This window comes from Lepisosteus platostomus, chromosome 3, assembly GCF_059453375.1.
Source record: "Lepisosteus platostomus isolate fLepPlt1 chromosome 3, fLepPlt1.hap1, whole genome shotgun sequence".
Lineage (NCBI taxonomy): Eukaryota > Metazoa > Chordata > Actinopteri > Semionotiformes > Lepisosteidae > Lepisosteus > Lepisosteus platostomus.
Window position 1 is genome coordinate 46,939,195 of NC_142613.1, and position 26,468 is coordinate 46,965,662.

General features: G+C 40.0%; 1 protein-coding gene across 1 annotated transcript in view; it reads left to right on the forward strand.

Annotated features, from left to right (window-relative positions):
• Nucleotides 1–14,787, forward strand: part of afg1lb (AFG1 like ATPase b) — a 48,670-nt gene extending 33,883 nt beyond the window's left edge. Inside the window, exons 9-13 of the mRNA XM_088625772.1 lie at nucleotides 1,940–2,010; nucleotides 2,288–2,388; nucleotides 9,188–9,328; nucleotides 10,132–10,245; nucleotides 14,230–14,787. Of these exons, the coding sequence (XP_088481898.1) occupies nucleotides 1,940–2,010; nucleotides 2,288–2,388; nucleotides 9,188–9,328; nucleotides 10,132–10,245; nucleotides 14,230–14,379 (577 nt within the window). The 3' untranslated portion in view covers nucleotides 14,380–14,787. The remainder of the gene's footprint in view (nucleotides 1–1,939; nucleotides 2,011–2,287; nucleotides 2,389–9,187; nucleotides 9,329–10,131; nucleotides 10,246–14,229) is intronic.
• The last annotated feature ends 11,681 nt before the right edge of the window (nucleotides 14,788–26,468 follow it).

The following is a 26,468-nucleotide window of genomic DNA, read 5'->3' on the forward strand; positions in this document are numbered from 1 at the left end:
GGATTTCTTTAAGTTTAGTCAGGTCTTTTTTTTTTTTTAAGTGTCCATAAATGTTCTTATATTGCAGCTCATGTATTATAGGGCTGTCAAAAGGGCCCAGCTGAGAAACAGGAAAACAAATCGCCTACACTAAATGAAAGACTCTCAATAAATGCCTGAAGATGTCTGTAATTTCCACTGAAGTGGCACTGCACCTTAAATAGTGCATATCAGGTGATTTCAGTTGCCCGTCAAAAGTAAGAAAGGCAAAGTGTTTTTCCATTTTTGAGCACACAACACACATTAAACCTTACGCACATTACGCAATTCTTAGACTAATTTGCCCAGATTATCTGCACAAACAGGTAAATGAAATAATTCCTTATTTTTATATGTACAGTTCTTGGGTATATAACCTGTTTCTAACAAATTTGCACAGCTTTCACAGCAGTGATAGTCCTGTCTTAGATGATTGGTCTTAAATAGAGGACCACATTCAAAATGAAGGAAAAAAAAATGAGGAGAAAAAGATAATATGAAAACCAGACTCAAGCTGAGATCTTCTGTCCTCCACGAGCTGCTGTTCATTCTTTGAAAGTCGGCTTGTTGTGCAAGACAATTAAAACCCAACACTTTCAGGGAAAGTATTTATAGACAGATTTTTTTTTCTGGTGAATACCCAAACTCTTATCACTCCCAATATAATCATTGAGGTGACTCTTAAAACAAAAAAGAAAAGTTTCAGACTTGTGCTGTGTTTACGATGAACACAATTCAAATATTTTTGTCACTAAAAAAGTGAAATGAAACAAACTCTCTATAAGAACCTTTGTAATAATGTTAATTACAACACGCCCCACAAGAGCATTGCTTTAAATTGACGATTAATTTTCAAGTAGATTTGATATTATTTAATTGCTCAATGGAAAACGAATGATTAACTCTTAGGCATCAGTATCAATTAGTTTCTTTCTCAGTCTACTTTCAGAGAACTCTGTGTGGGGTAACGCTTTAGGCGACACTAGTCAATAGCTTTCATTTAAGCCCTTGAGCTCCTCCCTCTGTTAAGCCAGAAGATATAAACCTTCATGGGAGGGTTATTAGCCCTCTACCCATAACTTCATGGGGTCACGACAGAACACAGAGCTGATGCTTTGAACACAACCGATTCTCATGGTGCCCAGTCGCTGTAGATATATCCAGAAAAACCAGCAGTTGTCCCGATCAGTCATTTGGCACAATTGAACCTTCGGTCTTTCGCACATTAATTTTAAAAGCACCTTCCAGATCGGATTGGCAGAAAGCACCCCAGTTCAACAGAGAGCATTGCCGTATTCAGAGTGTTCACACCTCGGCCCGAGGTGTGATTGTCGGGTTTTTTTCTTCTAATTTGTCACTTTAATGTTACTAAAATGCGAGGTTTTTTATTGGCCTTTAAAGGAGATTGGTTGGTGAATCATGCTTAAAAAGGCGAAACCATGAATATGTAACTTCTGAGGCGAGTAACTTTCATTTGAAAAGCGGGTGAGTTCCGTTGTTACTCTCACAAAGCGCGGACGCACACTCGCACACCATTTCAGAGCAGATTTCAAAGGTGGCTGCTTCGGATGCTTGACTGTTTTGCCTATTTGCTCTTATTTTGCATGCAGGAGAAAAGCAGCGGCCTTTCTTCTCATTGTGTACACATAGCATTAATGGATTTGCTTTGCCTCTATTGCCTCATTACTGGCTTCAGCTTTCAAGTGTGGACGTCTTTCAGTGTATGCAAATAAGGCAGAATCATCTACCTGAGAGTTACTATTCCCTGCTTTTAATGTGTATTCTAAATCTAATGTTTGTATTTAGAGTATAACATCCTGTTCTTTTTTTGATGGGCAAAAAGCTAAGCGGGCCCCAGCAGCTGTTTGATGTTGGCTTCAAGTGTTATTAATTTCATATTCTATTCTTCTTTTCACTGTAGCACAAGTGAAGCTGATGTGGAGGCTGTCATGGATAAGCTGTTTGATGAGCTGGCTCAAAAACAAAATGATAGTACGTAAGTTAATTTCTCTTGAAAGAGCATACATTTAGAACACAATGCCCAATCTCCGCTGACCAATTAGTAAGTTCCATTGGTGAACATGGGTTGATGCCGCACACTCAAGTGGCTGCCATTGTATCAGTATTTTGTCTTATTTATTAGTTGAATCATGTGCTATTATTCATCAGGCCGTGCATTTCCTAGTGCTGAGAGATGTTTTTTTTTCCTCTTTTTTATTGTTGTTGTAATTACCCAGGCAAGACATAGCCTTTGTTCGTGTTCCCATAGTTACCCGGCCAAGGATTCTGAAAGTGCAAGGCAGAAAGCTGAGACTGAGTAAAGCTTGTGGGACTGTAGCCGACTGCACATTTGAGGAGCTGTGTGACAGAGTGAGTAAATGTCTCCCGCACTGTGCCTGGACATTAAGACACTCTTCACAAAAAGGGACACATTTCAGCACTTTTTGTCTCCTCTTCTTTGCTTAGACTCAACTAGAAACTCTTGTAGTGTTATTTTATATTGTGTTTCTTATAGAGACAACAAATTAGTCAATTCAAAAATAGTGGCTAGGCTTGTTGTAAGGACAGCAGGCCACTGTTATGGTGACATGGCCCATGCTGATAAATTCTGCTGGACTGTTTCTTTCATGACAGCTGCCTGTATGTAATCAATGGAGCATACGCTGTGCTTTACTTCTGTCCATGAAGAAATAGAGAAACGCAAAAGCACTGGTCCAGTGGTCCAAGTCTACCAGTCTTGGTCAAAATAATCGTAGTTATTTTGTCTTCATTCCAGTTATGCTTTCAGTTTCTTATTGAGTACTTAACTGGGCTACCGTATCTCTGGTCGCTGAAGATCAAGGCTGATATATGTTGAATTCAGTGTTCAGTGAAGTAAGTGACAGTTCACCTGGAAGAGAAAGAATAATAGGCTCAGGGGTACCGTAGGACTGGAACTGAGACCTTTACATCATGATCTTAATTCACCTTAGATGTAATACAGAATCTGAAGCTGTGTGAGAGCCTAAATATTTTATTAAATGCAAATACTGTATGTGTTTATATCTCCATATATTCTCACATACAACTATATCTACTGTACATCTAATTATTATTTTTATTTCAGGCATTGTACACTTATTGACTGTTTTAATGTCCTAATGTGTATATCTCAATAGGCTATCTGATGTATATTTATGCAGTAATTGATTAACTCTCCACTTTATTTAATTGGGAAAAAAGGCTTCCTTTAACATGGTATGTTTTTCAGATAATTCATGTTAGATGATATAAGATCTAAGTTGAGCCAAATGTGCATGTCCTGATCTTGACAATGTAAAATACTATAAGTTATAATGGAGTAAAGAGTGTGCATCCTGCTGTTTTTTTATTTGAAGAATTTTCTTTAGACAGCACGTCAATTACATTGTGTGTGCATTCTTGTCTCATTTTTGAATTTTTCAGAATTGTCCTTAGAAAGATAGTAAGGAAAGGCTTCTCCAAATTCAATGAAGTGTAAAACTGACTTGTTGCTTCTATTCCTAAGAAAGTAGGATACTGTTGTATTGGTAAACTCTTTTTATCAATGCTGCTGTAACCCAATGGATGGAGAGATTGTAGACTGAATCCCATCAAAATACAAGTACTGGAATTTCACCCCGACAGATAGATGAAGGAGAGTGAAGTACAGAACATTTCAGCTGCTCTCTTTCTATTTCCTCCCATTGTGGAAGTTGTCTTTAGTTTTTCTTTTGCAGGCTGCATGCTGACACAGCTATCCTCCAAATTCCGTCCAGTCACTTGTGACACATTCACCTTCACAATCAGGAGTACGCTAAAGCCCATTTGTAAATCGCAAGGACACATGTCATCAGCTGAGGGTTATAGTTGTCTCAGCTCCAGTGGAGCTGGATGGGCTTGAAGACAGATAGATTTTCTTTCACCTGTCCTATAGCCCTGACCACAGTGGGCTCACAGTGTGAAAAGAACGTTAATGCCCAGACAGGGCATATTTTAGAGGGTGTGTTTGCCTTACCTTCATGCCCTGTGCCAGTGTGACAGGTTACCATAAACTGACTTAGGTAACTGTGAGGGGGTTGAAAATAAAGTGTTTGCCAACCTCAGATAGACAGATGGATAATAATAAATTTTCTATGAACTCCCTTCACGAAACCCGTTGCACTGAGCAATAGCACATACATAATACATATCACAGAAGTTAAATGTAAAAAAGGCAAGCATAATAATTTACCTAGTAAAACTAAATTATCCATTTAAAGCTTATGTAAAAACCTAATTAATTAAGGCATAAACATGCTAGTAGTCTCAGAGTCTGGAATAGTTTGGGCATTTGCTTTTACAGATGAGGTGTTGGGGAGAAGGCTTTATCCCCCAATGTGGGAAGCTTTGGCGGAGTCTTTGGTAGAGTAAGAAGGCCTGAATCCACACAGTGTGGATTAAGAGTTGCAGTGAAACTCTAAAATCTTAAAATAACCTGAAGCTGGACCATTCAGTGACTTAAAGTCCATTCTCCGTTTTCCAGGGAGTTTTGCATTAAACTGGAGTTATATACAGTATTGAAGTATAGGAGAGCTGTCCAACCCTGGTTCTGGAGATCTGTTCCATAACACAATCCAATCATTCTTATTGGTCATTAATCAATTAAGCAAGTAAGCAAGCAGTGTTTTAATTAAGGGAATTATGGTCCTTGAGTGCTGAATGATATTCTGATTTTTATTCTCAATTATCTCTGAATTAGTTAATTGAGCACACCACATGTTTAATTGATCATAGCTAATTTCTTCCAGACCTTAGGAAATTGATCATTTGAAGGTACTATACAGTACCTATAGCATCTGCTGGACTGGGGGTCTTAAGGACCAGGAGTTATATTACCCTGATGTAGAGTACTTTTAGTTAGCACACAAGTTGCAGACTTTTAGACATCCAGAAGCATTATTCATATCTGAGAAGATTCAGTAAATAAGACATTTAATTAGTGCATTCTTGATACAGTAAATGTATCATATTTCACCATCAGATGGGCAGACCTAGGGTCATACACAGTGTTGCAAAGGTGGAAGAACAATACCTTCTGAATATTTCTAACTCACACTTCAAGTGATAGGATAATAGTATTATTAAAGTTTTTTAACTTCCATTAAGTATTTGAGATTAGCAAATTTAACAAATACACAATTTTAACAAGTCATCCAGTTTTGCAAAGGTGGTTTTGTATAAAGTTTGAGAAACCACAGTAGTAGTATCTGATTAGGTCAGCATGTAAGTCTCAGTAATCAACATGACTCATCTGAATTACCAGTGTCAATTTGCAAATCCTAATCTACAGTATAAAGGTCCCACACAGAACCCCAAGGAACACCCACAGTAAGTGGGACAGCATCAGGTTTAAAACAGCCAATAATTACACATCTCTTCCTGGGTGATAGGAGCTAAAGCAGTCATGGAAAGGATTTGTGATCCTTAGATAATTTTCCATGCTTTCTAATAGGATGGCATGTTTGACCATATAACAAGCTCCCCTTAAAGGGGAACTGCAACAGTTCTTTATATTGGGGTTATAAAGAATCGGTAATGATGAGTTCATTTGAAACCACAGTGAAAGTACAATTTACACAGTAACGTGTAAAACCCCCAATTTACATCACAAAATAGACAACATTTCCAGGTATGTTGCCGTAATTGTCTGTGATTCAGAACGAGGCAAGAAAACTTCCGGTGTCATGAAGCAGTCCTATTTCATTGTAAACAAGCACACTTGTGAATACATCTCCTTTAATCCAATAGAAATATTGCTCTTAGTCATAAAACAAATTATCAGAATATCATTCAACAGATCTTAATTTGGGTCTTGTCTTAATCATAATTATGAGAAAAAAGGTTACTTAAATTGTGAAGATACTGTAGATTTTCTTCTGTTTTTATACAGTATGAAGCACTGATATCACTCTTTCACTGTGTTCTTTTTTCATTGGTTGCTTTTTATGGACAAAATGGTAGGATTGGCACCTGGATTGGGCACGTTTTGTTTCAGTGTCTGAAATGAAAATATATTTCATATTACGAATTGTCAGGCTTCATAATCATGTAAACTTCAAAGCAGAGAAAATTGCAATACACAGTCCCAAATAGAAAAAGATTGTATTTCAAATATTGTCAGTTTCAATAAAGCACATGCTTTAGACCAAAGCAAATTTTGCTACTATATTAATTTATATATACATTTTTTAGATACTTTAACTAGACTGCCGATTTGAATGAGTGCAATTGAATTGAATTCAACATACCGACTTTGAGATGGTTTTGCCAACAAATAATGCTTACTTGTTAACTCTGCCTGCAGATCATATTGAAACATTTTTTCAGTGAAATGTCTGCAGCACTTATTTGCTTGTACATCACATTACATTAGTCATTACAGTGACTAGTGAGCAGAACGAGCTAGTTTTATGTATATAATTCTCACAAGCCCTTGCTCTTCCCCATGGTGAGACAACATGACAACCACACAGTACTTTTACGAAGTTCACGATTTTGTAAAATTCTGGGATACCATCAATTAATTTATGTTGTTACCAATATTTAATAACTTGTCTGAGAAATTGGGACCGCAGTTTCTCTTTAATTCAGAATTTGTAAAATATTCCAATACCATCAGTTAATTTATTTTGTTACTGAGATTTAATAACCAGTCTGAAAAAATCTGGACTAGAGTTCTCCTTTAAATCCAGAAGCAGAAGAATCTTAAGCAACCCAGAGTCAGAAGCCATCAGCACAATTAACTACCTCTACAAGGGTTGAAACCTCACTGAAACATTTCAGATGCCTCATTAAATGCTAAATTAAATTGTAATTTTGCTTCTTCTGTCCACTCAAGACTTTTTTCAAAGAAGGGCATGTTAGAAACAGGACAATATTGTAAATTGTGAAGTATGTGGGGGTGTATGGTATTTTTTGTTTCTACTCAGGTGTGGTAGCAGCAGAGTTTAAGCCTACAGAGGTCCAGATTTCAAGGACTCAATGATGAGGTTAGTAACATATGGACAAAGAGCAAAGAAGCCAAGTACAGGTAGCACAGGTGGTCCAGTTGGTCTCATTAGCTTCCAAATCAGTCACGTAGGTAGGTATCAACTGCAGTAAAACCCATAAGTGTGAAAGCTGGAGAGGGTGGGCTTGTCATGATAGCACAAGGTGGTGTCAACAACTGGTTATTGATAGTAAATAATAGGTTGTGAAAGAATCATTTGGATGTGTTGCATTTTTCAGTAGAGGCAGGAACTGCAAACTTATTAGCAGGTTTAATATTTTTCTTAATTGTGGAGTACAGGATTGTAGGATTGCTGCGACCCCTTAGTGGTTGTAAAAAGGGACTAACGTTGAAAGCAACACCTATTGACAGGTTGCAGCCCAACTTCATGTTCCACCCATTGGTATGTATAAGACTTTGGAGATTTATTTCCTCAAAAGCACAACAACTGACAGTTTACTAGAGTAATTTTAACCAGATTTTCTTTGTGTTGTTACCAATTGGTAAGAGAATGAAGTGAGTTCCACATTTTTATTCCATCATTCTCAATTTCCCAATTAACTGTCCAGCAGTTAATTGCCATTTAACTGTTTCTTGGAGTGCCAGACTTATGCATTGAACTTTTTGTTGGTAGGCATAACTGTTGTCACTTTGTTGTCCACAAAACAGTTGAAATTGATAATCATTTACAAGAGCTCTTCAGACAATTCCCTGTCCATACCAAAGATGATGTGATAATGAGTGTTTTGCTTGTGTGTTCGGCTTCCTTGAAAACCCAATGACATTCAGGATCACTTCCAAAAATTCCTAAATGTTCTCAGGCATTACTGAAATAATGTACTGTACACAACAAAAAGCATAATTACCCATTTCAGATATTGAAATAATTTAATGTTTTAAAAGAATTTTGTTGAGAAAGAGCAACTTTGTAGAGTAATTTCCAAAGTAATAACATTTTTGCTGGACCAAAGATACTTTCATTACTGCATTTAGGAACATGTATTTTCCATACAGTACAACATTTAATGTGTTATTACATGATTCAGGTTTTATGGATATCTTTTTCTGTGCTCATAAAACTTTCCTTGTTCCAGACAAGCTGCCTAAGTCAGTCAGTGTCCGAATCGTCCCATTGTGCTTGTTTGTGTGCCCTGAGATGCTCTAGTGTCCTGTTTAGGGTGTGATTCCTTCATGCGCCTTTCACTGATAAGAGAGGGTAAATGGATAGAGTGCTGCTCTATGCATTGTGCTCTATGAACTGTCTAGATTTTGCCATTCCAGACATAATGTGCATATTAGTTAGACCGCCTAACTATTTTATCAGATAATAAAAGAGTAAAAAACACACAGGCTACTTAAGATAAGATAACTTTATTGGCCATATACAATTTCTTGTATTAGATTTTTTTTTCCCCCGCATACCCCAACTTGCTCTCCATGAGACACACAGACAGCGAGAGAGGCTTGGGGTCAGAGTGCAGGGTCAGCCATTTATATGGTGCCCCTGGAGCCCTTGGGGTTAAGGGCTTTGCTCAGGGGCCCAACGGAGTAGGATTCCTCTGCCAGTCTCGGGATACGAACCAGCAACCTTCCAGCCACAGGTGCAGATCCTTAGCCACAGAGCCACCACACTGCCCATTACTCAGTATACTCACTTTTCTATTGGATTAGAACAAATTGGTAGAATTACAGGCATGTGCTTAGCAAAAATATATTCATCTCATTGTTTTCCTTTATGGGACACATACGTTATTTAGCACCAGTAATGTATAGTAATGGTTGTAGGTAGCAGAAAGTAGCTGAGGTATGTTTAGTTTCAGAGAAGAGTTGTGTGTGGTGGTGAGGTTTTTGTGAATAGCTGCCTTCACTCAGCAATTTTGAGACTCAGGATCAGAATTGATCAAAGATAAAGAAGCTTTCAGTCCTTTTGTGCTATTAAACCTTAAGCTTTTTACAGGGCTAAGAACTGAGAGACAAAATACTGACCCTCATAAGGTTCAAAAATAAAATCTCCTTGGTCTATTCGCAACTTACTCTGTTTTCAAAGATTCACTTGGTTTTATTTCTAGACATTTCATTATGAAGAGGTTTTGTATATTTTTCTGGACCTTTTTGTTAAAACTATAAACCTTTGCATTGCAGCCTCTGGGTGCCAGTGACTATTTGGAGATGTGCAGGCACTTTGACACAGTGTTTATCCGAAACATACCCCTCTTGACTCTGGCCAAGAAGACACAAGCCAGGCGCTTCATCACCCTCATCGATGCCTTCTACGAGCACAAAGTAAAGGGCTTTATTTCACCATAATGTCTTTTCTTCTTAATGGAGTCTGTAACAACAGTTGGAAAGGTGTGACAGCAGCCAACATGTCCTTCAGCTCTGCTACTCTGACTCCTCATTCTTCATGATGTCAATTTCTAGAAAAATGATAAATAATATGGTCAAATTCTCTCTCTTCTGCATCCCTGGTTAACTCCTTACTTTGCTTGGGGGTCCTAACTTCCTACTCCTTCAGCCAAGTGGTTGACCCTCAGCTAAGCAGGTTCATAAAGTGTCTTTATGCCTCCTCAATAAATATTCCTACAATGAAATGGTTTTATTTGCTGCTTATAGTTTAAAGCTAAATTATTAGTTACTTGTATCAATATTTTTCAGAAAACTAACAAACATTGGTTTTCTGTATTTATTTGTACAATGTTTCTCTGTTACAATATGTTTTACGTGTAGGGTTTGTCAGTCGTACAAGGACTTCAGCAATACATTAGTAATCCTCTCTCCTGGCTTTGCATTTTAAAAGGTTTGTATTGTTTCTCGGTATCGACCTATCTTTCTGTCAGATATGTATTCTGTTTGCTCTTATTCCATGTAGTCTTTTCTAGAAACTCACTTCTTACCCTGGTTTCTGTGGTGTTGCCTTTTCACCCCATTGCAACAATTTGGAGTAATGTGTGTCCCGGGTCCTGAAGCTCAGCTTCATGAAGAACTGGTGGAAAGGAGAGAGGGAAATGTAGTGACTTCAGCATCAAGTAAATCCCACTGGAATCAGAAGCGGTTGCGAAGCTCAGCGGTGTCCTTGCCTTTTCCAGGTGCGGGTTGTGTGTCTAGCCAACGCGCCGCTGGAGAGCATTTTTCTTCATGACCACCGAGGCAGTGACGACGAGGCCCACAGGATACTCATGGATGACCTTGGGCTCAGCAGGGTAAACAGGGACTCTTCTTCAGTTTACTGATCACCAATGTTCATCAGCACATTTTAACCACAAACAAAAGGGACCCATGTCCACTTAATGCCCCAAGTCATGCAGAGAACATTTGCTGCCATTATGTCTAGGGCTGCATAGGAAATATCCTTTAGTGTTTCGTTTCAGGCTCTGTTGTACCCAATGGTTCACGCATTTCTAGTTTGGAGCTAGAAGCATTAATAATCAAATGGATAATCAAATTGTAGGATCCTAAGGTAATAGTCCTTTTTCCTGTGAGATGAACAATGACAAATTCTGTGCATGAGATGTTCTGTTGGAAAATAGATCAATACTCCAGATATCACAAGTTCAAGCCTTGGTCTTGCTGACTGCAACCCTGATTCCCCAAGCGGCAGAGCACATAATTAGCACGATTCTGCCAGAGTTGGCTAGCGTTTTTTCGGCACCCGGCACAACAGCCCACTTGTGACTTACCTAGGCCTGTGGACTTCTAGTGACGTCAGTGAGGCACAGGACGCTCCTTTCCTGTCAGGTGCTGCAGACCTTGCGGTGTGTAAAAAGAAATAGATCAATGGTTTAGAGGGGTGAGTCCATTGAAACCTACTTGCCCTTCCTCAGTCTGGCTGAGTGGGTACAGGAGCCACTGATCCTATCTGCTGCTCCTGGTGGGCGGCAGTCCATCACATTTTTGATCATCCTTTCATCCAATGTCAAAAGACATGGAAGCAGTGGTAATAAATCGCATGAGTTTAAGTGAACATCTGATTCAGAGTCATTAAGACATCAGGGTGGAATAAAAAGCAGAAGAAACCGTGATCTTCCAGGCCAAGAAGTGAATGTCAGTACAGTAAAGAATCAGCTGGTGATTTGGATGGGAGCAGGGACACCCCACTTGGGTGTGCCTCTTACAGTGGTTAACTGCTGATTCCAAAATAAAAAATAGCTACAGTAAATACATTTGATTTTCTTAATTTGTAGATGGGCTCATGTTCTATGAATTCTAATGGTAATAAGGGCACGGTATTACACAAGGGTAGCATGAATCTATAAAGTAAATATATGGGTGGTGCTGAATGTGAATGTGCTACATACTGTATAGAAAGGACTTACAGTAGGTGGCTCTGTTTACTTCTTTGTTTTCATCCAGATAATCTGGGGAAGCAATAAGGAAATTTTAAGATGCAAAGTAAAAAAAGTATATGAGACACATATCTGGATAGTCTTACCCAGAATTCTATCTACAGTTCTTGGTCAGCAGTTTACATCAACGATGCACAAATAGCTACACTGAAGAGAGCACGTAGAATAATATTCTATCTGAAGGGTATCTCGCACAGTTTACAGGAACTGAATGTCTTAAGTCATGAGGAATTGTCATTTTAACTGTTTACCACAGAGATTCTTGGATCAAAAACACCTCACAGCCAAACAAGCAAAATAAGATAAATTAGTGGTAGTTTCCTGTCTTGTAACTTGGCCTACGTTTTGGACTGTAAGCTTTATTTGTACTTCTGGAAGTATTTTCTGTATTCAGCATTTTTTCCTTACATTTAGTACCAAATTACCAGCATGAATGCATTCAGTGTTTTCAACGTTTATTTTATAATGCCATACCTCACTTTGAAAGTCAATTAGCATTTCTTTCATCTTCACAACATCCAGTTTTGTACATTTTTTAACTGTTATTTTATCATTATAAAAGGTTTTTACGATATTGTAGTTAATATTATTATACACTGATTATATCTCCATAAACCTGAAAAAATAATTATTGACACATATCGTTCAACAGCTGGTGAAAATACATGTTCAAGCATGTACACATAAATCACTTGAGATATGGAAACACTAAGGAAGAGAACCAGACCAAGGGGAGTTTAAAGGGAAGTACTGCTATTTATCTCAAATGTTTGTTTATCATGAATTATCTCAGCACTCGCAAAGAGATTTTGGGGTCTTGTCTGCACACTTGAAATGTCCTTCCCCAACAGCCATGTGAGCAATTTTCCTCTCACTGCCCTTTCCTCTGGCCATCAGAAGTGCTTGCCTATCTGTGAGTCTGAAGCCTTTCCTTTTCTCTTTGTGACTTTTGTCATGCTTTAAAGAGGATGGCGAAGAAACATTGACAACCTGAAAAGAACAATTTGGTTTGAACATGCCAGCTGATGCCTACTGTATGCAAGTATAACAACAGTTAAACATAAAGATATTCTTTGCACAGTTCCATCCTATATACCGGGGCGAATACAGCACTTGTTTCGGAGGCGTATGCAATGACATAGTTAGAAAAATGTAAAAACTCCTGACAGCTGCATTCTTCTTTCAATACATAAATCTATTTACTTCTTCACCTCCAGATACATTTATTCAGTTACTGTGCTTCCATGTACGTTTGCATGGCTATTGAAGTACTCTGTTCTGATGATTCCATTTTGCCATTCTGTTTTATACCTGTATGAGTGTATGGCCATTCACTTTAACTCTTCCTCCTTTACATTCCAGGCTTATAATAATTACTGTAATATTATCTAAACCGAAAAGCTTTTCACATCGCAGGTAATTAGTGTGACACATCTCTTAATTAACTAATGTTCATTTTAAAAGCAAACTAGACATGATCAATGACATGCAAGGGTGAAGTCAATTTGAAAAAAAACATCTGCACATGAATGAATAATTATAGGTATGGGTATATAGGTGTGCAGTATTTGTTATATTGAAATGTACACATAGCAAGTTCATGGCTGTTTGTACCCCTTAGTTTTGATAGATACTTTGATCGTGCGCTCGATGTTGATAAAAGGTATCATACAGTATCTATAAAATCAAGCACTCAGCTTACACAGACAAGAATAAAGACCAGAGAACAGGACAATTATTAGTATTCAGGATAGATTTAAGACTGTCCTTGTAAGTGAATGTCCTGTCCCTCTAAGATTATCCTCCCAGAGTCAGTCTGTGATTTGAGGCCTGTACTAAACTCTTCCAGCAACATGATCACAACAGCTACAATCCCCAAGCTAGTATGACCTCTTTCTTTTTCGGTTTTGTGTTTCAAGGCTACGCAAAATGTAAGTCAAACGGTGAATATACCATAAAATAGACAAACTGTACCATATACCTTACATTCTTGAACATGAAGGGCAAATGAAATGAAACTAGATTTGAATTAAACAGAAATATTTAGATTCCTGTGTCCTTATAGATCTGACTTCAGTAGTCTCGGTTAGTTTGCCAACAGCTGCAGTTATTTAGAGATGTCAGCGGCAGGACAGTGTCCTGTATCTCTCTTTGTCTGTGTCTCGGCACCAGTGGAGAATAACCCAGTAGGCTGGAGAGCTGCTGGGTGCAGAGGAGCGAGGCTCAGGGAGAACAGGAAGTGGCAGAGCCCATGGTTGCCACACGTTTTCCGAGGAGGAGGAAAAAGCCCTTGTCTGGGGTGGTAGCATCTCAGTTTCTTGTTTGTTATTTCTTTCTCCAAGACGTGTGAAAATATAGGAACAAATATAGGATGGGAGACAGTGTTTCTTCCCTTCGAGGTTATTTCCTCATGAAAAAAATGTTTCTTACTTAGGTTTTGTTTTCCTTTCCACTGCTGGTGTTAGCAGCTCCTTGTAACCAGTGCTCTCAGGTACCCAGCGGTTACTGGAGGGGTGCCCTGGAGTAGACCTACAGTACTGTGGCTTCAAACAAGGATTCCCACTAGACTTACCTGTCAGCACTTCAAATTCCTGCTTAGCTCTTGAAATAAGAAATAAATTTACCCTAAATACCCAATAACATTTTTACATATGAATAGAACCAGCTATACTCTTCATGAGTTACTGATCCTCTTACCCATTTAGTTCTTTCTTGCCTAAATCCTGAACGATTTCAAGCATTTCAACTTCTGAATGTTAAGAGCCACCTCCACACTTTTTAAAGAACAGATTTGATGATGATCGTCACTGTCCTAAAAGGATCCTTTTTTGTGTTATCTAGGATTCGGCACATGAACTGTCTATTTTCAGCGGTGAGGAGGAGATCTTTGCATTCCAGAGAACGGTGTCCCGTCTGACTGAGATGCAGACAGAGCAGTACTGGATTGAAGGTGACAGGAGCAAACAAGAGTCTCCCTGTGAGGGCTCTTAGCTGATCAGCTCCCAGCATGCACTGGGAAAGCACAGATGTTTTTAAATACAGCCAAGGAAGGAAGCAGTGCAATTTATTTATTATCATAATGAAAACTTCATAATGTCCTACCTTAAAGTTACAATTACCAGTGTCCAAAATGTATCTTCCAGATGTACAGTGAATAATGTTTTATGTTCTAAAAATATTCTGAATATTCTAATAATGAAATTGTTTAGACATCAGGCACAGATGTTTAAACCTGATATTCCTTGATGACATTTTAGATGAGGGAAAGGTGTGGTATTTAAACATGGAATTTATAAGAATTTCCCATTGTTCGTTTGTCACAAATGAAAAACTGCCTTAAATCTGTAAGACTTGTCACTGACTGGTGAACACCCAAGTAAATTATCTTTGAAATCATAACTTCTGTGTTTGTGAGCATTTTTCCATTTGATAAATAGTGTCAGTACTTCAAATCAAATTGAACCGAAAAGTTAATTTTTTGTCTAATTTTCCTTTTCCATATAAAATCCTTTATACAGATAGATCTTAAACATCTTTGTTTTGATCCGGAGATATCAGATGGTGAGCCATTAAAACTGTGTCAAAGGTTTACATTTGCTATCATTAACCTTATGCTATCATTAACTTTGGCTGAAAAGCTGATCAACATATTTGTATTCTCTCGAATTGACTACTGCAATGCTCTACTCCCTGGGGTATCTAAATCTACTCTGAACAAGCTGCAGTATGTCCAAAATTCAGCACCCAGAATCCTAACCAGGTCTAGTGCAAATGTTCACATTACTCCTATCCTGGAGTCCTTGGACTGGCTTCCGGTCAAATTCCTCATGCTCACCTATAAGGCTTTACATGGCTTGGCACCTCAATACCTGTCTGAACTTTTATTGCCCTACTCCCCACCTCGCAACCTCCGCTCTTCAAATTCTGCCCTCCTTACTGTCCCCCAAGCCCGTCTACATTGTATGGGCAACAGGGCCTTCTCCTGCTATGCCCCCAAGCTCTGGAACTCTTTGCCCAAGGATATTAGAGAGTCACCTTCTCTAAACTCCTTCAAATCCAGACTCAAAACCTTCTTCTTCAGAAAAGCCTTTACTTAACTGGTTCCATTCTTCACCCCTCTGCTCTTCTTAATACCACCTTCCACGGTCTCCTCTATTGTTATTGTTGTATTGTTGTAATTATAATTGTGTCCTATCTTGTGAAATCTTCTTATTTATTGTTGTAGTCTTCTTATTTATTGTTATTGTCATCCTGTAAAGTGCTTTGAGAACCCACCTTTAAAGGCGCTATATAAAATAAAGTTTATTATTAGTATTATTATTATTATTATTATTATTATTATTATTATTATTATTATTACATTTTCGGGATTTCCTTAACTTTATAGTATCTATTAAATCAGTCTGTTGTTCAACTAACAGGTTTTCGTGATTAGTAGTTAAATATTTATTTTCAATATGGTTGTGGCAGATTATTCCAACATCAGGCTGGTTGAAGATAACCAGAAGTTTGGGCTGGTTCAGAAACAAACTACTGCCATCTACTGGAATAGCTGAGGTTTATGCACACAGCTGTTGCCTGTTAAAAGGGGCAGTTTTCAAACCAGAACTGTAATACAAAGGACAGCCTGAACAGGTGATTTTTCTGTGCTTTTGCTGATGAATTGTCCAAACTGTTGCTTTACGTATTCTCCACAAGTAATAGCCACGCATTTTAGCATGTCAAGGTTTTGTTGTTCCAGCAGAAAGGGTTCTGCTTTTTAAAGTGAGATGTGCAGTTGTTAGGTTTCTGGACTTCTGGGTTTTAATCCCAGCTGAGACACGGCTGTTGTATCCTTGAGCTGTATAAGTGGGTGCAGATGTAAGTCACTTACCAGCCAACAAATTAATGTTAGTACCTGGCTGATGTGTCTGGAGCATCATCACAGGAATATGAAAACCTGAATACTCATGCTCTGCTTGCCTGGGTGGAAAACAAAGGGGACAATGGAAACATATTCTAATACTTTTTCTGTATTGTACATGATGGTTACCAAGATGATTGTATTTGCCAAAATCTAAAACATTTACTTGTAAAATATTCACTGATAGAAATAATAGTATTATTGTGTGACTAATTCTTGAGTTTATTCAATATCTGAAATGTTATTTGCGTAGTGTTATTATAAATAGATTATTCTGACAATAACCAGCCTTGATTCTGATCTAGAGCCTTATAAAGCCCTGACAATAAATTAAAGGTTTGGTCTAACAAAGATGGGGAGGTAATGCTACCATTTCATGTTACACTGAGAACAGTGAGAATTGGAAATGCGTATTGAATTAGGCTGGGTTGAATTTAGATTATAACTTCATTGTGAGTTTATATTTAGCAGAGTTTCTGTCAGGATTGTAGATGGGCTGAATTCAGAGGTAATGCTGTTAGTGTTTGAGCACACCTGAATGAGGGATGTTCTGAAACTCAGATAGGGGCGCAGGGTACATGTCAGTTACAAATCCCTTTTGACCCATTAAGAGAGCAAATTTACAAATGTAGCCCAAAAACTTAAATCAATTCCCTGTGATAAATAATTGGGCGGGGGCAAAAAAGAGAAGAGAGTGTTCCTTCAGGACCAATGAAGGGAAGCGCTGTTACACACTGACAGGCTGAAGGAACTGAAATCTTTTTGCTTTGAGAAGAAAAGATTATGAGGGGACCTGGTACAAGCACTCCGAATCCTAACAGGCACTGGCAAAGTCAGCCCAGTGCATTTAGTCAGAATGAACACTGAAACGTACCAGAGGACAGGAGAAAACTACAGGATGGTGAAGTGTATTCATTTAAAACCAAGATCAACAGGCACTTCTGTACCCAAAGGGTGGTGGGAGTATGGAACACGTTGTCCAGTAATGTTGTGAAATACAGATACTTTAACTTCTTTCAAGAAACAACTTGATGTGAACCTTGGATCATTTAGCTATAGAAACCAAACAGGCCTGTCTGTAGACTACCTTAAGAAGCCTCCCGAAGACTCAGCTATTCAAACTATTTCTTTAGATCCTGTATGGATGTGACTTTTGTAGCTTGTGTTGTTGCTTTTTCTTCAAATATAGCATTGGCATAATTTCTGTACCTTGTTTTGTTTTTGAATGATTTCTGTTCATATGCCCTTTATTTTATTTTTGCTGTGTTTTTTTATTGCTTGACAATTTGTCTTGTTGGTAAGCTGCCTTAGATGAAGGCATTGCTGAAATAATAAGACAAATAGTGACTTAAGGACAGGGGTTGATCAGATGTTCAAGGTTTAGGTTTTGAACTGAAAGTGATTAACTAGCATTATGAAAGTGTTGAGGTTAAGGTGTCTTTGGTGTTAATGTTCAGAAGGTCAGGATGAAGGTTAAGCTAAGGCAATGGACCAATACCCACTGTACAGCTTATCAGACTCTTAACTGAGCTCTAAACCTTTACCAACCCTTCCCCTGTTCCATTGTTTGACCTATCAGCCAGACAGGCAGCCAGAACCCTCGTCTCTGCTTCTACCTAAATTTCACATTAAAGCAGACCTACAACTAAAACTAAAACAAAACTGTAATTCTCAGGAAGTCTAAGTCTGATTTTATGTAAACCTGAGTTATCAGTGAGTAAAGCAGTATTTCCATCATGTACCTTCATCTTGGCAGAAGTTCAGCAAGGCTGGGCTTAGTATTGGGCCAAGTGACCTCTAGGAAAAGCCAGGTTGTTGCTGCAAGAGGTGTGGTGAGACCAGTAGATGGCATTCTTTCCTCTTGACCAGTGTCACTGCATGGTAACCTGGCACAACACAAAATACAGTAAGATTTACAAACAGAGCTATGAAACACTAAAAACACAAGGACTGAATCATGTAATTTTGGTCAGCTTTAATATTTAATAATATATTTGACAACAATAATGAGCAAATTATTGTGAATAAGTAAAAATATGATGAATATTATAGCCAGCAGCCATATCACCCTGCAACTCACAACTGGCAGCCCACTGAAGCTCAGCAGGTGTGAGTCTGGTCAGTACCTGGATTGGAGACCCCCTGGGAAAAACTAGGATTGCTGCTGGAAGAGGTGTTAGTGGGGCCAACAGGGGGCACTCACCCTGCGGCCTATGTGGGTCTTAATTCCCCAGTATAGTAACGGGGACACTGAGGTCCTGACTTTCTGTAGTATTCTTGAAAAGAGTAGGGATGTTACTCCTACTAATAATTCCCATCTATGAATACTAATACTAATTATTACCTTCCATCTATGAATTGGCTTACATTTATATAGAGCTTTTTCTGGACACTCAAAGCGCTTAACAGGTAATAGGGACTCCTCTCCACCACCACAAAAGTGCAGCATCCACCTGGATGATAAGTAGAGCTGATGACTCTTGTAGCAGTACACTGAGACCAAATCCAATGCAAGGCCTAAGCAGGGTAAGAGCACTGTAAAGGCCAGAGACTCTGTCGAGGCAAATGGTATTGTAGACGTCACCCAAGCTAACCTCACAGGTTGTCAAGGTAACACTTCTGAATCGAATCAACATGGTGACTTTGCAAGAAAAGCAAAACAATGCACATCTGCAGAGTCTCTTCAAAATATTAGATGAACAGTCCTACTGACTAAGAACATCTGCTGCATGTTCTTACTATCACACTTACTCTATGCCTTCTACTGAGGTTGTTGTCCCCAAGCAATGCTCATGCAATCTAGGGCGCTCGTAGATTTTTATGCTCTGTCCCTTAACCTCAGCACTGAACAATAAAAACGTAGTTAAATTCCTAGCCCATATCACATAAAAAACAGTGGTAAAAGAAACGATTGGTTTGTGTGTATTAGAAGAGAGATCAGCGACAAATGTGTACGTGTAGATCTGATCTTCACATTTTTTCCACAAGTGAGATGTCACTGTTTATCACTTGTTTTGTAAATTGATATAATACTGCAAAATAATTATTGGGACGGGATGTGCATAATTGATGCTGTCCATACACTGGAACTTACAGTAAAGTCAGCTTGGCACTATGCGACTAGTCTTGAAAAACTAGCTGGAAAGAACACATGTAACAGATGCCAGTATCAGACAATGCTGTCAGTGAGCAGCCAGTACATTGGCTAACATAACAAGGCAACTGTACAGATTTTGATGCTTAGATGCATTTGAAGATTTCAGTTCATAATGTATTTAAGAGATGATAATTTAATCGTTAGTGTCTTTAAAGCCAAGTTAAAAATATGACCAATTCAGTTGTTCCTGTCTCCGTATCCAGAAATGACTAAAGTCATGGTAATATCAATGAGGAATAGCTCTGCTATGCTGTGCCCATCAGTAGGTTTGCAAGTTCTGGACAAGTCGCCTGAAAAACCACAAGGTGGCAGTAGAGTTCACCTGAGCGACGCTGAGCGTCAAGGTTTTCAGCTGATCACCATTCAGAAGCACATGGGTGTTGTGTGTAAACAACAGATCAGCTGTTTCAAATCAATTTCCTTCCCGCCAATAAAAACTGAGCTGGAGCAAGCAGCCTTGTGTGGGTGGGGCTTCTTCAGGGGGTGTGTGTCGGGAGAGCATGCGATTGGAGAACGGCTGGGAAAAGATAATCAAATTCTGCTTCAATCGGAGAAGTGGACATGCATGTAGACAAGAGCCCCCTTTGTTCCCCCAGTTTACCAATGGACCTTTGACCTTCACTTTCCAGCTCCTGTAGACAGCACTCATACCCGGAAAAACTACTACAGACTGGGGAATATCTTCAGTTCTAATACTGTAGATACTGTATGCTGCATGTGTTGCAAAATCAATGCAAATCCTTGCTTTGGGTTTACATAAAAAACAAATTCACCGGGGAGAGTCAGGAATTTTAATTTTTAGATATCTTGACACGTTTTAAAAGAGTAACAAACTAGTGTGCCTCTCGGACAATATTATATCGAATTTGTGAATACGTGAAGGACACTTTTCCGAAAAGATGAGAGTTGTGCTGCTTTCTGTTATCATTTTATTGATCTGCAGAGGTTCAGTCCACCCTGAAAACCCTTTCACAGCTAAGCAAAGAACGTTCCTGCTCTCTCTTTTTCAACCTGTGGTTAACCTCTGCTTTTTTTCTGACTACAATATTCTTGTGTACATTCTGTTTTGTACACATGAAAGAGCAGCGAAGATGACACTCTCTGAAACAGCTGGTGCCTTGAACTGATGACGTCTTCTCTGGAATGTCAAGTGCATGGCTGGTCACCATGACAAAGAGAGAGGGATGCAAATATTACCTGATGTGGCTTCATCAGCGGCGTCATTCCAGGAACCAGTTACACAGAAACCAGGGGAATTCTCGGTACTCAACAATCATTTGTGTAATTTACCTGTTTTAATTTTAGAGGCTAAACCAGACAGCCTTGCCTTACTTCTGAAGGAGTGGAGTTGCGGCTTTTCTTCTTTGAGTGTCTGTTGAGTATAAATTAAATCACAATACTGTCCTACCTCTTATATTTTACTGTTTGTACTACTGCACTGACAGGGCAAATTATGCGTTCGCGAAACACTGATCTGTTGCAAGAAATCAATATACTGTGCATTTATAAAAGGCCATAATGAATTTACCAGTGAGCACATCTCTCAGACGGAACAGGTGTGGTAGGAAATGAAAGGCATGCTGAGCTGTTCTTCTGTATTCAGGGAATCAAAGATGGGTAATGTCATGTCAAAAGCTTAGTACATTACCCAGGTAGGTTCGGGTCGGTTTTTCACGTACACCTTCTTGGCTCGGGCCAGGTTGGGGTTTGTTTTCTAACAAGTGAAGATTAATGATTATTATTTTATGTTTTAAATTTATTTTTATTAGAAGAAATTCGTAACTCATTTTGCGCGCTCGCTCGCTCTCTCTCTCCTGTGTGTAACAGAGCCTACAGTACTTACTGTAGTTAACTGTTCGCAAAGGATTAAATAAAACGAAAACTCACAAACGGAGAACTATTCAAAATGCCAAATGAGTCGGGAACGGCTTCGTTATGGAAACATGACCCCGTGGTAACAGATAAAAAGCTCACTGGTCAGTACAGTGTAGGGCTTGCAATGCTATTTTGACTTGCGACTTGCGAAGGTACAGTAGCTAAACCTGTCATGCCTGCGCGCATATTCATTTTGCTTATAGCGTTAGCTTTTTTAGTAGGCCTATTGCAGTCATCAGACGGTCCCAGCTTTCAAATGTTTTTTCATTTTCATTTCAATGATTCAGTTTTTCTCAGCGCACTGCATTTTTCTATCAACTCAAGCGCATAGCACCCAAGCAAAGCATTGTAAAGTCTGCGAAAATCCGTCTCCGTGTGTGCAGGTGTGTCTACTGTCTACTCGCTCTGAGAGGAAAAGAGAGGGTTCGGGTTTCAAATTTGGCAGTACCATTCGGGCTTGGTCGGGCCGGGTCTCAGGGTCTCGGGTACGGGCCGGGTTCGGGCTTCAATTTTCACTTAGCATATAAAAAAATACAGTATGCCTCCAAATACCTTTCTCTAATGTGTACAGTCTTACTGATATTATTCTTAATTACAAATTGGTCATCATGTGCCAAACATACAGAAAAAAATGATTCAGTTGTACTAAGCTTTTGGTCCTTATTTCATTTTACTTGATATTGAACTTTGGAGGACATACCTATACTGAATAATCCTTTATACAGTAGACTCTTACATCAAACTCAAAAGCAACATTCCCAAATGCCAGAGGAGCAGGCAATCAAGCTGTTTTTATAAACATCTATTGCAGTGTAGTTACAGATTTACTTGCAATTTTGTAAGCTGCAAAAGTCACTGCATGGGCTGAGGAGGAAAATTCACAGGACTCTGCCAAAGTTCAACACAATTCAGCAGAGCCAAGCGACTTCTGTATTCATTGATTAAATCAGGCAAACAGTCACCAATGCATTTTGCTCATACCTGAGATACAAAAAGGCAATATGAAAATCTGAGCTGGGCATTTTGCTTTTTACTGTGGAAACAGATCCTTATATTAGTGTATTTGATTTTTTTTCCTGGTCAGTTCATCTGCCAACAGTGAGGTGCATTGTGGTATAATGTAATCAGCAACATCGATAGTTTAAAAATTGATACAAGTTATGGGAAGGCCTATGTACAGATGAGAAGCCACTGGGAAACTTCAAAGATGAACACACTAAGCAAGACCAGTCCAAGAGGGCTCCTGATTTTTATTGTACTGGGCTCAAACACAACCCCAAACTACACAGCCATTGTAGCCACCATCTCTCAGATCTACCAGCCATGAAAAAAATCTTTTCATGTCTTCCTTGGCGGCCTCTAGTGGCCATGTCGTTGACATAGCTCCCTTCATGCCCAGGCACAGAGAACAGTGTGCCACGGAAGGGAATGCCAAGTAAAGGTCTGGCGTGAGCAAAATAAAACCATTGGAAGACAGGGCAGGACTGAGTCCTGCTCACTGATCTCACCTGCTCACTGATCTCCGTCAGGTTGTCCAGGGCAGGACTGAGTCCTGCTCACTGATCTCACCTGCTCACTGATCTCCGTCAGGTTGTCCAGGGCAGGACTGAGTCCTGCTCACTGATCTCACCTGCTCACTGATCTCCGTCAGGTTGTCCAGGGCAGGACTGAGTCCTGCTCACTGATCTCACCTGCTCACTGATCTCCGTCAGGTTGTCCAGGGCAGGACTGAGTCCTGCTCACTGATCTCACCTGCTCACTGATCTCCGTCAGGTTGTCCAGGGCAGGACTGAGTCCTGCTCACTGATCTCACCTGCTCACTGATCTCCGTCAGGTTGTCCAGGGCAGGACTGAGTCCTGCTCACTGATCACTGTCGGGTTGTCCAGGGCAGAACCAAGTCCTGCTCACTGATCTGTCGGGTTGTCCAGGGCAGGACCAAGTCCTGCTCACTGATCTCACCTGCTCACTGATCTCCGTCAGGTTGTCCAGGGCAGGACTGAGTCCTGCTCACTGATCTCACCTGCTCACTGATCTCCGTCAGGTTGTCCAGGGCAGGACTGAGTCCTGCTCACTGATCTCACCTGCTCACTGATCTCCGTCAGGTTGTCCAGGGCAGGACTGAGTCCTGCTCACTGATCTCACCTGCTCACTGATCTCCGTCAGGTTGTCCAGGGCAGGACTGAGTCCTGCTCACTGATCTCACCTGCTCACTGATCTCCGTCAGGTTGTCCAGGGCAGGACTGAGTCCTGCTCACTGATCTCACCTGCTCACTGATCTCCGTCAGGTTGTCCAGGGCAGGACTGAGTCCTGCTCACTGATCACTGTCGGGTTGTCCAGGGCAGAACCAAGTCCTGCTCACTGATCTGTCGGGTTGTCCAGGGCAGGACCAAGTCCTGCTCACTGATCTCACCTGCTCACTGATCTCCATCAGGTTGGCCAGGGCAGGACCGAGTTCTGCTCACTGATCGCTGTCGGGTTGTCCAGGGCAGGACCAAGTCCTGCTCACTGATCTCACCTGCTCACTGATCTGTCAGGTTGTCCAGGGTAGGACCGAGTCCTGCTCACTGATCTCACCTGCTCACTGATCTGTCAGGTTGTCCAGGGTAGGACCGAGTCCTGCTCACTGATCTCACCTGCTCACTGATCTCCGTCAGGTTGTCCAGGGTAGGACCGAGTCCTGCTCACTGATCTCACCTGCTCACTGATCTCCGTCAGGTTGTCCAGGGCAGGACTGAATCCTGCTCACTGATCTCCGTCGGTTTGTCCAGGCCAGGTCACTTTGAGAGTCATTGGAGTGTGACTGGCGACCAAACCTCTGCTGTATTAGGTGATCAGGAATTAACTGTCTGCTCAGTCACTTTGAAATGAAGAGTGATGTTAGTTAAATAAAAAAAACAAAATGAAACACAACACTGTCAGATAGATGGCTTAAAAGACCAGAGTGCGTCCACGTCTGAGTGTTTGCATCACGTTCAGACGAGACAGCTGAGCCCATCTCTCAGGCACACAGCAGCCTCATGCTCATGGTCAGTTACTGACCGTCACAGGATTGTGCTGGAATGCCTGGCCTTTCTAAAAAATTACACAATGCTCACGAATACAACCATGTACAATAGTAAGCGACCCCCTTTAGTTTAATAAGATAAGTATTCTAAAATACTATAGAAACACATCCCTAGTTTCACAATAATCTTCAGATGGAACAAACTAATGCTTATTCTCTATATTTTTGTCATGGTGCAATGGCATCCCTTCACACCTTATAAACATTTTTATGACCAAGGTAGCGACATGTTGCATTAATCAAAGGGCACATTCAGGCCAGTTAACTCTTTGCAAGTGATCAGGATGTGAAAAGTGCGTCATTTTTTTCCAACTACAACACCCAGAACTCAGGGCTCCATGAGTAAAGTAGCTCCCAGACCAGAGATGTTATCTAATGCTAAGCTGGGTGAAGAGCTAGTGATAAAGTCTCTATACTACATGACGTTGACCTCAGACTGAAGTAGTGACTCCTACTGTACGGGGATGAGCATATTCATGTTGAAATATTAAATGACGTTCCATCATCAAGAGAGAAACGGAAAACACACAAAAATCATCTCTGATGCCCAGTTGCATTTGCACTCTAATCTCTCAGGTGTTGCTGTGCAGAGGTGAAAGCTCAGATCGTCCTTCCTACAGTAGGTCAGAACATGTTGTCTTCTGGGGCTGGGTCAGGCTTCCTCTCTGTGGCAAGTTACCAATAGGCCCTGACTTCTTTAGAGGCTTAATATCACAACATTCCTAGATCATTTTCCATTGTTTGTTCACTTAGCTCTGGCATTGCTGTGCAATTGACACTAATGAAGCTGTGGGCTTGGTATTTTATGAGCACTAATATTACCTTTGCCAAAGAAAACTTGCAGGTACACATTTTTTACCATATATGTGTGTTCTGTCACACCTTTTGTCATTTGTGCTCAGGAGCTAATGATGTGTGCAAGAAAGGGGACAAGAGCTCTAGCAGTTTTCTTCAGTCTCTCATAATTACACACACAAACAGGTTAAGCAGCTTGAACTGCACAGTTCAGAGACAGGGATGAGGTAAGGAGGGCGGCAGCTGGTGCAGTTGTTTGGTTGTTAGCATTGCTGTCTTGCAGCCCTGGGTTCGATTCTAGACCTGGGGTACTATCTGTGTGGAGTTTGTATGTTCTCCCCACGCTCACACTGGTTTCCTCCCGGTGCTCCAATTTCCTCCCACAATCCAAAGACATACAGGTAGATGAATTGGCCTGTGGGAAATCTGGCTCTGGTGTGAGTGTGTGCATATCCGTGTCTGCCCTGCGATGGACTGGCGTCCCGTCCAGAGTGTTCCCTGCTCTGCCCCAAGTGTTTGCCAGGATAGACTTTGGCTTCCCTGTGGCCCTCTATTGGATAAAGCAGTTAGAAAAGGGATAGATGGATGAAAGAAATATGGATTGTGTATCTCACGGGTTTCAGTAGAATGTGCAGTTGTCCTTATATCAGAATCATAACACATTTCAGATTTTGTAGCTCTGTTACTTGAATTTTCTTTGCAGCTCTCCAAATACAGATGTGATTTTTGTAATGTTCTAAAACCAAGAATGAATGACAAAATCATGTCTCATGCAAATCATAATAGGATTTCATTCTTTTCCCCGTTAGGAAAAAAAAACGTTTATTGTCAGACACTCTGTTTGTAAGGGTATATATTGCACAACGTTTGCGGATGCTTAATATGTTAAGACCAGGAACACAGAATACAGGATGAGAGAAAAATATTCTTTCCCACTCTACACATTAACAGGCTGACAAGTTCTACAAAACTTCATAGTAATGTTGCCCTAAAAAGAGATAATTCCAATTTCAAAACAAAATCAACAGAGCAGAAATACCATCAGTACTGAAGACACAAACAACCTTTTACAGAATGTTATCAAAGTTATCATTGGGGACAACTGAGCCATGATATTTTGCACTCACTGTGAAAATTGATAACTTTGACATCTTTCTAATTGTGTCTGTGTACTGGTATGCATTGTATTTTGTTAATGCCAGAACATTTACTCTTTACTAATCATTTTATGTTTCAGAATTCCAATTGCATGGTTGATTCACAGGTGTTTTTATACAGCATATA